This window comes from Lichenostomus cassidix, chromosome 3 (assembly GCF_008360975.1).
Source record: "Lichenostomus cassidix isolate B80296 chromosome 3, HeHo_3.0, whole genome shotgun sequence".
NCBI classification, from domain to species: domain Eukaryota; kingdom Metazoa; phylum Chordata; class Aves; order Passeriformes; family Meliphagidae; genus Lichenostomus; species Lichenostomus cassidix.
The window spans coordinates 4,738,513-4,754,027 of NC_139483.1; the positions used below are offsets into that span (position 1 = coordinate 4,738,513).

The 15,515-nt window shown below is 50.8% G+C and overlaps 1 protein-coding gene across 1 annotated transcript; it reads right to left on the bottom strand.

Moving 5' to 3' along the window:
• Positions 1–3,122: 3,122 nt before the first annotated feature.
• Positions 3,123–15,305, bottom strand: BUB1 (BUB1 mitotic checkpoint serine/threonine kinase). The gene is made up of 25 exons (XM_085054125.1): positions 15,212–15,305; positions 14,987–15,046; positions 14,541–14,685; positions 14,040–14,236; positions 13,495–13,535; positions 13,128–13,222; positions 12,786–12,832; positions 12,495–12,685; positions 12,103–12,251; positions 11,380–11,705; positions 10,668–10,720; positions 10,026–10,166; positions 9,150–9,245; positions 8,736–8,826; positions 8,277–8,352; positions 7,566–7,746; positions 7,017–7,095; positions 6,414–6,631; positions 5,864–6,004; positions 5,196–5,311; positions 4,392–4,553; positions 4,128–4,285; positions 3,871–4,048; positions 3,599–3,705; positions 3,123–3,421 (listed from the first exon to the last, which is right to left on the bottom strand). Exons 1-25 carry the CDS (start codon positions 15,301–15,303, stop codon positions 3,226–3,228), a joined length of 3,336 nt encoding a protein of 1,111 aa, XP_084910251.1. The 5' UTR covers positions 15,304–15,305; the 3' UTR covers positions 3,123–3,225.
• Between the last annotated feature and the right edge of the window lie 210 nt (positions 15,306–15,515).

The window sequence follows — 15,515 nt, forward strand, 5'->3', positions numbered from 1 at the left end:
CCACCCCCTTCACGCCTCTCCAATGGGATGGGAAGGAAAAGGGTCTGCGGGTGTTCCAGCGGGCAGAAATAATTTGGGAAATTTATTAAGAAGACTCACTAGGGAAAAATTTGAAGGTGGGGGCCAGCAGAAGAAGGGAAAGGCTTGAGGGTCTGGCCATCCATCACCTTTCCACAGTGGAAAAGCGAGGGAGAAGCAGGGCTGAAGATCAGGCTTGTTCCTCTTTGCCTGTTGCTCCAGCAGTGGGACCCACAGCACAACCCTCAGCCGGGGCCTGCGGGGCATCCCGCGGTGCTGGGGCAGAGCAAGGGGGACATTCTGGAGGCACCCAGGGACACGGGGCCAGCCAGCAGATGTTGAGTCTATTTTCTCCTCCTGCGCCGTTCTGGTTTCTGCGTGGGTGGCTCATGCGAGCACAGAGGGGATGGGGAACAGCCCGGCCTTTCCAACACCCAACCTTGAGCTGGCCCTTCTCCTCCTGCCCTCGGGTTTTTGGAGAGCCAGGACAGGCACCGAGTGCATTTTCCCCCCGTGAATCACGGCTCCAGCCTCCTGGAACAAATCCGTTTCGACGTTATCCTCGCTCCTCTCGTCGTGAGCCACCTCGGAGGAATTTGCACCGAAGCCGATCCCAAAGATTGTTCACTTTTGGCACTGTGGGCACGGGTGGAGACAGAGAGGGGATTTGAAACCTGCCCCTCACCACTGCCTCGTGCCTGCAGCATCCATGCCCAGCTCCCTGGGAATGCTGTTTGGGAATGCCTCATCCCAGCCCTCCTACACACCCACTGGCATCCCTGCGCAGGGAGCTTTCCTGTGTCCCACATGGGAATGAGGAGAGTGATGGAGGAGGGTGGGGATCCCAGGCTGCTGCAGCATCCCAGCAGTGGCATCTCCTGCCCAGCCTTCCTTCTGTGCCACCCCAGAACCACTTAGGTTGGAAAAGACCTCCCAGATCATGGAGCCCAGCCCCATCCCAACCAGCGGGAAGTAGACAGGGAGGAGGATGGAGGAAAGGAGATGGTGCCTGACTGGAGGGGAGGACTCCTGGCACTGCCATGAAAAGCCCCAGGGAAAACCACCCCCAACCCCTCCTCCCCCCCAGCAGGTGCTCACCAAACCCATTCTGAACTGAACAAAGCCCCAACGGAAAAAAATGACACCTTGCTCTCCTCCTTCTCCTCCAACCATCGTGACAAATGTTATTTCGCTCATGCTGCCAGATAAAATCAGGTTTAAGCCTCAAGCACGAGGCTTTGTCTGAGCCAGGCTTGGAGCCTGACCTTTACCAAGCTCCCAGTTTCAAAAACCAACTCAAAATCAAAACCTTTGTCATCAGCGTGGGGGTGCTCAAGCAGCAAAGATTGGATAGAGATAAGAACAGGTGGGTTTTGCTAAATAAATGCATATTTCGGTTCAAGAAAGCCCCAGAGCCTTGCTGTGGGATGTCACTACTCTCCACACATTTGCAGCAGTGACAGTGATGTGATGGACTGAGGGACAAGGGATGGTCCCATTGCGAGCTGAGCGGTCCCTGGGCTGGGCAGGGGGTGTCACTCAGATTCCCTGCTGCCACCAGTGTGTTTGGTACCTGTCAATGTGTATTTAAAGTAATTTATCATTCCTAATGGGGCGAGTGACATGGGCCACCACCAGCAAGAGATGGAGGAGCTGGAAGAGAGAGCCCCAGAGCCCAGGGGGGCCCTGGCTGGAGGGCAGAGGGTGAAAAATGAGTAAAGCTGGGTTTTCTGCAGAAGAAAAGGCAAGGCACCCACCCACACGCCAGGAAATCTCTCCTCTCCGCGTGGGTGGTGGAGGCCCCGAGATGAGTTATCTCTAAAGGGCGACTCTGGGGATACCTCGGCACCTTTGGCGACGTGGGGCCGGCGCGTGCCCAGGAGGAAATATCACCCTGCCAGCTGGGCCCTGGGCTGCACTCTTGGGTTTTCAACAGCTTGGTTTACATCGAGCAGAAAAGCAGAACTCCCACCCCAGGGATCCATTTTTACCCCTCGTGGGGTGACTTTAACCTTTATCCTCCCTGCTTCCCAGGGGATGATGGTGGGGTGGGGGCAGGAGCAGCTGGCTGGGACAGGGGGCTGTTTTGAAGGGTGTTTAATGTCAAATAACAGCATTTATTAAGGGAAAAGTGGTGGCTAAAAGTTCCGTCGTGCTCATAATGCTCTGTAAAGTGCTCCTCCACATCTCCCTCTGCATTATACGAGGAACTAAAATGATATAATTTACAATATAGATCTAAAAAGTTGAGCCTGGCAGAGATTTTGGCCTGGCCAGAGAACAGCTGGCTCTGGCTCAGCTCATAAAAAAATGCAACTGAGGGAAGAAAGGGGAAAAAAAGCCACCCCAGCATCCAATGTTTATGTTTCCACCAGCTCCGAGGTTGCTCCAGAGGATCTGCCTCCTGGTGCAGCTCACTGCAGCTGAGTCAGGAACCAGCTGCTTCGGATCAAAGCTTTTCCACGTGCCACGGGAAGCAGGCTGCTTCCAAGGGGAATCCAAGAGGTTCTGCCACTGAGGCAGGGAGAGGAGCCCCAGCTGCAGGGAGAACAGCAAACCCTAGGACTAACACATCCCTGCTTGCTGCATCCCAGCATCCCTGCTCTTCCTGGCTATCCCAGGCTCGCTGTGGTTTTCCAGCTGAGCAACTTAAGCAGAGGAAAAACACCCCTGAAACAGAAGCAGAAAGAGGGAGAATAGGAAAGGCTGTTGTCTCCCTCCTGTGGGGAGATGCACAAATCAAATTATTGCCCTCTCCTCCCTCAGGGGGCTGTGCTGCCAAAACATTCCTTCCAAAGGAACAGTTTTGCCCCAAAACTCTGCCATGGCACAGAAACAGGATGCATTTGTCTTCTAATTTTCCCCTGAGCTCAAGTAATGTTGTGGTGGGTGGTGAGAACTGGAGGTGCCAATGTTGGGTTCAGCCCTGTCCAACCTAAATCTGACTTGAAAATCCCCATTTCATCCCTCCTAAAAATTCCCAAGGACAGGTGGAGCAGGAAGAGCCCAACCCAAGCACACCCACTGCCTCCCAAACCAATTAACAACTCAATTCAGCATATTTTTCCCCCCAAAAAGCACAGAAAGATGCACGCTATCATTGTTGAAGTCAACCCCCAAACCATTTATTAATTAAGACCAAGTCATTACAAAAAGATTCTACATCCACAAACCCCCAAGTCTTTGGAAACTGGGCAAAGCCAGCCCTTATTTCCGTGAGCGTTTGTGCTCGATGAGCAGCACCACGAACCTGTTCCGAAGGAACTTGATTTCCTTTGCGTAGGACCTGCAAAATAAATCCTTGAGCTTCTGGCGGAGGGCTCCGAGGGAAGGCAGGCTGTGGCAGCTGGGAATGTTCAGCAAGCTCTCAAAGAACTCTTTCCACAGCTCAGCGTTGGCAAGCCTGCAAAAAAAGGGACAAAAAGATCCAAAAAAAGCTGAGTTCAGCTGTTAAAATATTAATTTTTACTCTGCTCCCAGTTAGGAAAGCTGTGACAGAAGCAGCCTCAAAGCAATGTGCTACTAACATGGGTTTCTAGGAAGTCTAGGCAAAGATTTTGGGAATATTTTGAACACCCACCTCCTGAAGGTTCCCTCAGGCTTCCAGACCCCGTTGTCTTCCCTGAGGCGCATGTAGGTCCCGAAGAGCAGGCAGTACACAGTGGCTGCGACTCCAAAGTAGTCTGTCTAAACCCAAACCACACCAGTTTCGTGTCAAAAGCACAGCGAGAGCACTAAAAATGAGCTGAGAACACCCCGTGCAGGGGGAGAAGCTCTGCAAGAGGCTACAACTCTCGGAGAGTCCGATTTTCCTGCATGCAGGAAGCGCCGAGATTCCAGGCTGTCCCTTACCTGGTAGTTCCACGGTCTGTTTGTCAGCATCTCCACGCACTGGAATCCAGATGTTTCACACCTGGCAGTGAAGGCTGTTCCCTCGGGGAAGAGCTTCATGTCGATGCTCTGGCCCAGGTCGATGAGGGTCAGGCCGTGGCAGAGTCCATCGATGTCACACGTGTCGTTGTCCAGGAACCTTCAACCACAAGAAACTACCCCCTCAGTGTCCCCAGCCCCTGCTGTGGTGACACGTGGGGACACCAGGAGACACTTGCCTCTCTCCCAGGATGAAGTTGTCAGGTTTGATGTCCCCATGGATGATTTTGCAGCTGTGCAGCTCCTCCACCATGTGAAGGATTTTGACGGCAAAGTAGATCACAAGGGCTTGGGGCATCACCTTCTCCGGGAGCTTCTTGTAAATGTTGACGGCGTTCTGCACCCAAGAGACAACAGGACGGGTTAAGGATCAGCTACTTTCCCAAAGAGGGTGAATCAAGTGCAGGAAGCACTCCAAAAGAGCAGGAGCTGGTGGCACTCACGAGCAGCGTGCCGTAGTTGTGCAGCTCCCCCACCAGAATGCTGCCGTTGTGGAAGAAGTGTGCGGAATAGAAGTGGATGTAGAGGTGGCGCACGCTGGGGCTCAGCCTCTCCAGCAGCTGCGTTGCGATGTAGAACTCCCAAGGGTTGGCAGGTTTCTGGACCTGGAAGCAAGAAGGGGATTTCCTGGGAAAATCTGGGAGCATTAAGACTGGAGTTCCTCTCAGGCTGGGTTTTATTGTTGGTTTTTAATGGCAGATCTGACATGTTGCCTCTTGACCAAACTTATCCCAGAATCCCAGAATGGTTTGTGTTGGGAGGGGCCTTAAAGTTGATCCAGTTCCAGCCCCTGCCATAGGACACTTTCCACTGTCCCAGATTGCTCCAAACCCTGTCCAACATGGCCTTGGACACTTCCAGGGACATGGTAGCCACAGCTTCTATGGGAAATCTCCACCAGGGCCTCTCCACCCTCACAGTAATTAACCTCAGGCTGATAAACTCCATGATTAATCCTCTCAAATCAAGACTTCCATGCCATGCCACAATTTCACACACTCCGTGTGTATCCCTCATGCTCCAAAGAGAACATAAATCACCTTTCTCTCCTGAAAAGGTTTCACTTCAGGGATTAAAGAGGGATTTTAATTTTTCCTGAAGGACTGAATGTTGGATAGAAGATCCACAAAAAGGTCCCAGAGGCAGTTCTGCCATGGAAAGGCTGAGTATGTGTGTGAATCCACCCAGGGGGATGGTCAGACTGCAGATTTATTCTGGGAGAGCTGTTCTGGCCCAACACCACTGACCTTGAAGATCACTTTCTGATTGTTCCGAGGGTTACTGGCATCCAGGATGGAAGCTTGATAGACTTGGGCAAAAGCTCCCTCTCCGACCAAGCAGTCCACATGGAATGAGCTGGAACCTTTAAGAGATTAAGATTAAATCCTGCTTGCAAACTCTACGGGAGGGAATCACTACTCAGGGGAAAAAAAGAGAAAAGCACCAGCCCATATGAATTATTTAATCCTAGTTCCAGTCTCTTCCTGCTTTTGGGAGAGCAGGAGTGCTGGAAGTGCCACACACTCAAGCCCAGTGTTTCTATTTTTGCCTGACCCCCTGGAAGCAGTCAAATTCCAAAGGGCATGCCCTGAAAAGTAAACACCAATGTTTAAGTCCCACAGGGATGTTGCAATCCCCGTCCTACAGCTTTTGTTGACACGGGCCCGCTGCTGTTCCACACAAAGCTGGAGAGCTGTGTCCCAGTTTACAGGGAAAACTGGGAAAAATGCCTCATCCAAAAGGCTCATGATACAAAAGACAAACAAACCAGCCCCAGGCTTAATTCCCAATCCGAGGCTGAGATAATCTGGATATGCATGCACAAGGAAGCTGAATTTCCAAATACTCCCGAGAAGTTTCCCCAGAAAAAGCTTCAAGAAATGCTTGGCAATTAAGGATTTGAAGAAGCTCTTACCCAGTGAGAGTTCAGCCTTCAGTTTGATGAATGGAAGAGGAGATTTCCACTCAAAGTAGTTGCTGTAGGTGTGGAGTGGTTTCGGAAGCTCAGTTAAGAATTTGCTAATCAATTCCTTGTCCCAGGGGTTCTCAACAAGGGCTTCATGGAAAAAAGGAGAAGTGTTTAAGTTCTGGATGTCATTTCAAGGAGGTAACACAAGCCTGGGCTCGAATGAGCATCACTGCTTTAAAGGATAAACCAAAACAAAACCCAGGCGGGATAAGAATTCCTTGATTTTCACATTCCAGCTTTTGCATCTACCCAGAAGTCCAGAGGTTCCCAAAATGTTTAAGCCTGGGCAAGCCCAGAATCTGTCAGGATTTCAAGTATTCCTGCACCCTGGGGTATCAATGGCAATGTACAATCCAGGTACAACCCACACTCATCCCTCCTCACATCCCTCACAGGTGAGCAGCGACCTCCTTGCAGGAATCGTGGAATTGCTCCCTGCAGTGCACAAAGCACTGCCCTTGGAATGCAGGGAAGAAAAGCAGGGAATGCTCTGTACCTGCAGGTCTCTTGCAGGGGACTGTCCTGTCCTGCCCAGTTCTGCACAGCTTCCCCTGGGGAGTTCTATCCACCCCAAGGGAGGAAGAATATCCAGCTCTCCTCGTCTGCTCCTGCAGTCGTTGGGAAGCAGCTGCAGCAATTCCCTGGATTCCATTCCCTTGTTTCAGGATGTTTCCCGGAAGCTCTCTCTGTTCTGGGATGTGTTCGAGAACAGGGCTACAGATTTAAACAAGGTATTTTTAATTATTAATAATATTATAATGTTATAGTATTAACCTTCTGCCTTGGTGGTTGGGCACCTTCAGGGAACAAAAACGTGCCAAGTTCCACCATGGCCAACACTGAGGTGAATCAAATGGAATTTTCTTAGGAACATTAGATTTGGTCAAACCACATTACCCATTCCCTAATCATTCTCAAGTTCATCAGGAGAAGAAAACATTTAATTCCAGTGGGGCAAAACTTAAATCCTGGAAGGATGACTGGGTCACCACAGCCTGATCCATTAAATTCCCAGGGTGTAGGGATGAGTGTTACCTGGAGCCAGGCTGACACAAATACAGTGGAAAACCTTGGAAAACTTGAACTGGGAACAGCATACCTTAACTTCTTGGGCTTTGGCTGCCTGTGCAGTTCTACAGAGGACTCCAAAACCATCTGAGGCAAATCTTCTCCACAGGCTGAACAAAGGGAGCAGCAACAAGAGCAAATCAGTGTTTATTTCCCCAAAAGCAGGAATACTCAGAGTACTCTCACCCGGCTGCCACAAAAGCCAGAGCTCAACAAAGCCTCATTTCAAACATCCCAGTAAAAATAACAGCTGGATTTCTCCAGGGAGTGGATTCCAAGACCTAAGAGGGGCAGAGCAGCATAAAGGTGCTCCGAGATGGGATTCAGCCAATGTTTGGGTATTCCCAACCCCCTGGAATGGTTCACAACAGCAGCTGGACACACAATACCCCTCTTGTCCCACACCATCTCCTCTTATCCCAGTTAAAAATCCTTGGAGAGCTGATGAGCTGCTGCTCCACAGGGAATGTGAACTCGGGAGTGGCAGCAGTAGGAGCCACACCCAGGTGGGATTTGGGCAGAAATGGAATCGTGAGGCACCAAATTCAATGTTTTCCACCCAAAATATTACTTATTTTACCTCTGTCTTCCAGAGGGGGCCGGGAAGGAGCTGCCAGGTAACTGAAAGGTGTGGACATGAGCTGGGCAGCTCGGGCAAAGTCCCTGGTGCTGTCTGGACTGGGAGCCAGGGCTTTGTTGGTGCAGGGACCATTCCACACCGTGTAATCATCCCGCAGGAATTCCGGGGAGCTTGTTTCTTCCTAGGCAGGAAAAAAAAAAAAATTCAATATTTAAAATGAAACCATCTGAATGATCCTGAAATATAACCTAAATCCCATGTTTCCATAGTTTTAGACTAGGTCCAAATGTTGGCAATAATCAAAGCCACATCAAAATGCCAGACCACCAGAGATTGCTCTGAGAGCCTGGAAAAGCTAATCCTGTGGTATGGGATGACTTCTGTCCCAGTTTTATCCACCTCCTTGGCTATGGAAGCTGCAAGATGACTGCTGGAAGATGAAATATCTCTTCCTCCCTGTCCTTTCTCCCCCAAACTGGTGCCAAATCCACACATTTGAGGGGTGGAGTTCTCCATTAGTTTTATGTCAAACAATCAGAAAGGCTCATCCCGTTGGCAGGAAATCGGAGAAGGTATCCAGCCTTCAGCTAGGAGTCATTCCTAGGAATATTGTGGGATTGGGGTAGGACAGAGGTGAATCCACCCACTCTGATAACCCCCACAAGTGCATAACCCACTTCCAAGGCTTATCCCTGCAGGATCACCACTCACTTCCACTGCACGGTCGGTCAAGGGACGTTCTGCCAAAGTTCTGGCCTCTTCTGGCTTGTTCTTGGGCTGTGGGATCCTGAAAAATGATCCCAAAAGTTTAGAACAGCTTTTCCCCAGGAGCTTTCCCAAGCACACTGATCACAACAGAGGTATGTTGATCTTGAATTTTAATTTTTTTCTTTTTAACAGCCCCATTTGCAGCAACTTGGAGAAGCTGCAGCAGCTCCAAGTCATCCCCAAGTTCTCCAGAGAACAAAGCTTCCCAAGCACTCTCCAAACAGGGAAGTTGTGCAATTCCAGAGTAGCAACTCCTGCTTTTCTCGTGCCACTCTAGGCAGCTGCTACCAGTTGTATCTGAGCCAATCCTGGCACAGCCACAGCAAAATCTGATGGAATGGGATCAATTTTCTCTGTGATTTTTAAGGAGCTGGGCTCAGCTGCTCCTTCTTCCCTCCTTACCTGCTGTTCTCCTTCTCCTCCTCATCCTCAAAGATGGCAAATGCAGGAGTGACAGGGACAACAATGTTGGTTTTCAAACATCCACCAGGCTCTGAAAAGATAACCCCTGTTATCTTCACCCAACAGAGATTACTTAAACAGCCACATTTTCCCCCTGTCCAGGCACGTGATGCTCAGGGCTCCATCCAGCTGCACCACGAGCACCTGCACAATTCCCACTCCAATCACCTTCCCTGGAAACTCTTGGGAAGCAGATTTTTCCAGCCCAAACCCAGTTGTGAAATCTCTGCTCCCTCTTGTTAAAGGATTTCAGGGTTTCAGACTGGCTTCAGTCTTACAGCAAGGACTGCTGGGAGGTATCAACAGGAAATAAAGGATGGAATCCCACAGACTGGGAAAATAAAGAGCACACACCACTTTTTCTGCAAAAGGCCTCAAATTGGTCCTTGCTGTCTTCCAGGGCAGATGGCTCGGGCAGGAAGGGTGTTTGGAACATATCCATGAGAACACCTAAGCAAAGAATAAAAAATAAAGGAATAAATAATAAAGGAATAGCACTCCCAGAAAAAGAAACTTTCAGAGGCTCTTCCATTGCGTAGTACCCAAATAAAATGCCAATTAACTCTAACAGCCTTAAATGCTAGTTAATAATAATATTCTCTTGATTTATCAACTGCCAATAACCAATTATTCCTCCCTGTTGCATTTAAACCCCCCAGACAACTGACCAGACAGAGGAAGGGCCAATTTGGCCAACACACACTTGGGGGTGCCATGGCCCTTTCTACTCCCTCTCCAAGGTGAGACTCCAAGTTCTCCTAAGGGAGCAAATTCTCCTTTCATTTCTTAGATTTTTGGAAACCTTAGATATTTGGAAGACTAATGAACACCACAGGCTTTGTGGGTTTATTTTTTTGTTTTTATTCAGCTCAGCATCAAGCAGAGCTGGCTATGATCTTCCAAATTAGTCTGGTTTAGGTCTTCACCCCCTAAACAGGATTCCCTGACCAAAGCAACTCAGACCACACACTCCCAAAGAAGCCTGGCAGTGAGTTATCCAGGAATTCACGGCAAGTGGCTGCTGGGATGTTGGTGAAACATCCATTTCTGGTCAGAAGTTTTGGGTCACACGGCTAATCCCAACAGACAATTAATGATTTAACTTTATTTTCCTCTTTGAATGGTGCACATGCCCATCCCTAGACAGCTTAGCTCAAAAAGGCTCCGCTAACATTTCCAGGGAAGATCCCACTGGCTCCAGGGGAAGCAGGATGTTATTCCAGACCTTACCCAAGGCTTCCTTCGTGTGCACCGTGGGCGACGGCTGCACCTTGAAGGGTGTTGTCATCCCCACTGCTCCTCCCAGTGAGGTGTTGGGGGTGGCTTGGGAAACATTTCCAGAGGCAAAGGAGGAATTCCCAGCTCTGGAGGCTGGAAAAGACAACAGCAAGATCACTCCTGAAGGAGCCTGGGATTGTTTATGAGCATTCCAGCAGCACATTAGTAGGGGCAGTAAACAAGCAGCAGCAACGTGGAATTTGGGGAGAAATTTTGGCTTGTTCAGAGATTTGCATGGCAGATTCCCAAAGGAGGCTGCCCTGAAGGGCAACAGGGACCTGGGACAGCTGCATGGCCTCCAAGGAATCCATCTCCAATTCCCAGGAATGCTCAATCCTGACACAAAGTGAAGCAGAAAGCCAGCGAGGACAAACAGCGATTCCTGACCACGCTCCAAAAGGAACTGCTCAAAACGTGGCAACAAGGACTGGATCCATGGAAGGGACACAGAGACCTTGCCCAGACATGCAGGGATGGAGTTTGGGAAGTTAGGAAGCTTTGCCAGGGTTGGAACTGGTGTTCACATGCAGTTCTTGATTCCCAGCGGGGAACAGCCACACCAGTGGCATCAGCCTCCATCTGAAGGTTCCTTACCTTCCTTCACATCTGCAGCAGGAGTTAATCCAGTGGATCTTTTGTTAGGGGACCTGCAGAGGAAAGAGTCACAACATTACCTTGGAATAAAAGCCATTCAAATCCCATTTTTAATCCCTATTTCAATGAAGTGAGAGGTCCTTTGGAATATCATTCAAGATCACCCTGGAAAGTTTCTCCTACAGCTGCCAATAACCTGGAAGGCAGCTGAGTCCTTTAAAAAGGTTAAAATGCTTTAAATGCTCTCCTTGGACACAGTTGGCCTCCAAGGAATTCCATAAAATGAGTGAATAACTGTTCCCACCTTGGCCAATGCTACTGAGCCAGCCTGGGTTTCTCTCTCTGACCCCAATTTTGTGTCCAAGTCCCACAGCAAAAGTGCAGGAAAGAAATACCAGCAGTTTTTATCTTTTTCTGGAGACCTTGGGGCGAGATCTGCAGGAGCAAAGCACATCCTGGGGTTTATTCCAGGCACGCCAGGGCCAGCCAGGCATTACACAGCAAAATTCCTCTTATTGCAATTAAACCACAGGTTAAAAGGAATTAAAAATTGAAATGAGGACCAAGTTTAATCTAAATCTAATAAATATTGGTTTCAGGTCAGGTTTTTTTTTCCCCAGAAGGGAAAGAAAAGCTTATTTGTAGCTCTTTCCCAGCTCCCAGTGTGGATCCTGAGGACAGAAAGGCAGAGAAGGAGGCTGTTCACACTCACAGTTCTGCCAGGCTCCGAGGCAGAGCCAAGTCGGGGTGAGCTGGAGCAGCACTGAAGGGAGGGTGCAACAAACTCTTCTGGAGCCCCCCAGGTTCTGCCTGAGCTCCAGCTGGCTCCTCCTCCTCCGGTGCTTCCCAGCGGCAGGCAGCTGGGATATGGTCACCCAGGGGCTTCACTGGCTGTGGGGTGGGAGCAGTGGCTGGTGGCACCTGGAACTGGGGCTGCTCTGGCACCAGAGCTGGGGGCTTGGGCACATCCAGCCCTGGAGCAGGTGGCATCCTGTTCTCTGGCACGTGGGATGCGCTGGGCCTCACACCTGCAGCCACCTTTAGGGATGAAAAACATTCCGTGACACCCAAGCCCCCCACCAGGTGCAGTCATTCCCATATTCCCTGTGCATTCCACATGACCAGAACTTCACAGAACCCTCAGGGACGAGAAACACCCAAAACCCCCTGGAAGTACAGTTATTCCCACATTCCCTGCCAATTCTGTGTGCCCAGAACTCCAGAGAACTTCCATCTGCACCTCCAACTACACTGGGGAGAAGCAAAGCCATACTTTGGGGTGAAACCTTTAAAACCTGAGTGCTGCGAGCTGCGCCAGGTTTCCACACTGGTATTGCAGACTGAGTTATCAACCAACCCTGGTTCCTACAGCATGGCTGGATTTTGTGGGATAAGCCCAGGCAGAGCATTCCTGGCCATCCCAGAACACACTCACCATGCTCCTGGCTGATTGAGCTGCTGCTTCCAGCCTCGTCTCCTCCAGGCTCCTGCTGAGCTGGGTGAGCTGCTCCAGCTTCTGCTGCAGCGCCTGGAGCTCCAGCACTGCCGACTCCTTTTTCCTCATGCAGTCTTTCTCCTCTTCCTCTGAGGATTGAACAAGGATAACAAATGAGCATCTATGGTCTGGTGTTGCTTCTCTTCCTCTGAGGATTAAACAGTGATAACAAATGGATATGTATGGTCTGTACAACATGCTAATGGCTCACTCTGCCTCCTGTCTCCTCCGATGAGAGGAGAAACACCACCAATGTGGGACTGAAAAGAGGAGCCATGGGGCTGAGCTTAACCAGGAAACAGCCCTTTGGAGAGCTGGGAAAAGGAAGATACCCAATTCCTGCTGCCTCCTGAGGAGCTCGTATTTCTTGAAGTATCTCTTGGCCCTCAGCTCCTCGAAGGAGAGCTCGGAGCCCTCGCTGAGCAGCAGGTTCTTGTTGTACATCGGCATCTGCTCGCACCCCGCGGCGCCCAGCGACGCCTTGGGCACCACCTCTGACTTGGAGATGTAGGTCACGTAGTTCCTGGGGGAGAGAGGCAGCAAAGGGCCAGCCTTGGGCATTGATCTGGCAGAGAGCTCATCTTCCCACAGTGGGACTTTCAAAGGAGCACCCAGACACTTACACTTCTTTTCCAGCAGGGCAGGACTGGGAGCCAGCAGCATCCGGGCCCTAAAGCAGCGAAATAAAACATTAAAAAATCAAATTAAATTAAATCCAAGCAGCACAACTGGCACAGAATGCATTGCTAATATTATTCCTGTGATTCTGGGAATGTGTCAGGCCACTGAGTGTGTCCCAGTGCTTCCCAGCTGAGACATTCCTATGGAGAGCAGGAAAACATCAGCAATATCATCTCAACATCAATTCTGAGATACACCAGTCCACTCTGTTTTATCCTTATTCAGCCAAGCTCACCAACCTGTATTCTACATGAAACATCTCTCCCAAATAATTCATAATTTACCTGATTTTTGCAGGGATTGGGACTTGAAACACCTTTTGGGGGAGCCATTTGATTTGCAGCATGGGAGGTCTGAAGTGGTTTTACAACAGCAGCATCTGGCACAGAAAACATAATAGAAATATTTTCTACTTGTTAATGAGTAAAAATTGTTTGCTCCTTTGTGAATTTTCATTAACTTGAAGATTGGAAAATTAATAACTTGTTTTGAATTGTAATAACATTACTTGTTAAGAACTTTTTAGATAAACAGAGGAAAAATGAAGTGGTTTCTACAGGGAATTTGTTCTCTTCAGTGACAAAACTCACTCATCGAGGTAAAAAATTCATTTAGTGGAGCAACAGATCAGACAGGACTCTTCATCCTCACCTTGCAAAGGAGAATTCCGAGGATCATAACTCTGCAGGGAGCTAAATTGCAAAAAACCCTCAGTTATGACCATGAAATCACCTGTCCCTCACCCCTCCCCACCTCCCAGCAACCCTGGATTTCCTTGTACGATCATGCCATGACACGTAGCACTGAAAACCATGATTTTTACTCTATGTGGACATCTCCACAGCTGCAAAACTAAAAAAGCCTGCAAGAGGCAGCAGGAGAATTAAACTGGGTGTTTGTTTTACACTTTACATTGCATTTTACCTTTTTTTTTTTTTTTTCATTTAGCTTCCATGAGTTAAATGCTAAATTCCAAGACTCAGCTCAGGAAGTCCCTTCACTCTGGGATATTTTTATTTTAATATGCATCCTAAAATACCCAGTAAATATTGAACAGAAAAGAAACGTTGCTAAGTTTAAACCTCCCTTTACCAAAAAAAAGCGTACACAAAAAAATAATTAACCACATGCTCCCCATGGTTAATTATGAGCAATAATGAGCACTGAAAAAGGAGTAAGAGAGGCCCCAGAGTTACCAGTGGAGCTGCTGCAGGCTGTCCCGGGGCTGTGCCTGGTTGAGGAGCCCTTTCTGGAGCACAGCTCCTGCTCCCTGCATGTTGCCTTCGCTCAGGAGCTGCTGAGCCCAGGCCAGGTAGAAATCAGAGGTCTTCACTCCAATTCCCTGCCCGTGCATGAACTCGAAGTACTGGGAAGGGGAAGAGATGAACTCTGCCTGCACAAGGTAAGACAACACAAGCCATCAGCACTTCCATGAACATCCAAGGGAGTCGCAGGCAAAACAAAAACCACCCGAATTTCTCACTTATCGTCATAGGAAACTATAATTTTCTAATAATAAGAGCAGTTAGGGCAAATCTCTCAAGCTACACATTTAAATAATGCGCTGCGCTCCAGCAAGACTGAGCTGCTCTGCAGAGGATCAGAATCCCCGAGGCCTCCTGCTCCTCCCAGCCCCAGAACCGCAGCGGGAACATTTCAGGCCAGCTCAATTACCAAAAACCCACAGCTATACGCACCAGCTTGACGCAGTACTTGACGAAGCGCGGGTCCTGGTGGTACCTGCCGTCGGCCAGGAACACCTTCACCAGCTCCTCCAGCAGCTCGGGCAGGCGGCTCTGCTTCTCCTGCAGCGGCAGGCATCCCTCTGCCCACTGCAGGTACCTGCAAACCACCCCAGAGTCAGTGCCCAGCCGGGCAGGGGCAGGCAGGCAGCACGGAGCCCAGGGCAGGGGCAGCACAGCAGGGCAGGGGCAGCACGGAGCCCGGGGATCGGGCGGCACGGAGCTCAGGGGCAGGGGCGGCACGGAGCCCGGGGAACGGGCGGCACGGAGCCCGGGGATCGGGCGGCACGGAGCCCGGGGATCGGGCGGCACGGAGCCCGGGGATCGGGCGGCACGGAGCCCGGGGATCGGGCGGCACGGAGCCCGGGGATCGGGCGGCACGGAGCCCGGGCAGCGCTCACCTGTCCCACGGCTCCAGCGGGTCGGGCCCGCGGTAACTGCGGAGCTGAGCCTCCAAGCTCCTGCGGGGAAAAGGCTGGCTCAGGCCGGCAGCGGGGAGAGCGGGCAGCACCCGGAGGCTCTGCCCCCCGCGGGTGGCACTCCCTCTCCCGTTATCCCGCTGCCCATCCCGTTGTTATCCCGTGGTTATCCCGTGGTTATCCCGCTGTTATCCCGGTCCCGCTCACCCGCCGGGCCCGTCCATGCCCGCCTGCCCCAACCGCTCCCGCCGATTCAAACTGGCCGCGCAGGCGCGCGCGGCCCCGCGCCGCCTCCCCATTGGCCAGCCCCCGGCCCGCCCCGCCTTCCCATTGGCCGCGCGTCCCATCAATCACGCCGAAAGCCCCGCCTCTTCCCGCCGCCCGCGGCTGCAGTTCCCACCGCGGCCACTGCGCGGCGCCCTGAGCGACTCTCCAAGGGAAACTGAGGGATGGAGACACCGGGAAGGGAAGGGACAGGCTGGGCAGCGCACGGGGCGCCCCGGAGCGAGGG

Coding starts and splice junctions, on each gene's coding strand:
- BUB1 (XM_085054125.1), bottom strand. CDS start 15,303: ATGGGGAGGCGGCGCGGGGCCGCGCGCGCCTGCGCGGCCAGTTTGAAT. Junction 12,252..12,494: donor CAGGAGGCAGCAGGAATTGG/GTATCTTCCTTT, acceptor TTCAATCCTCAG/AGGAAGAGGAGAAAGACTGC. Junction 10,167..10,667: donor TGCTGCAGATGTGAAGGAAG/GTAAGGAACCTT, acceptor TGTCTTTTCCAG/CCTCCAGAGCTGGGAATTCC.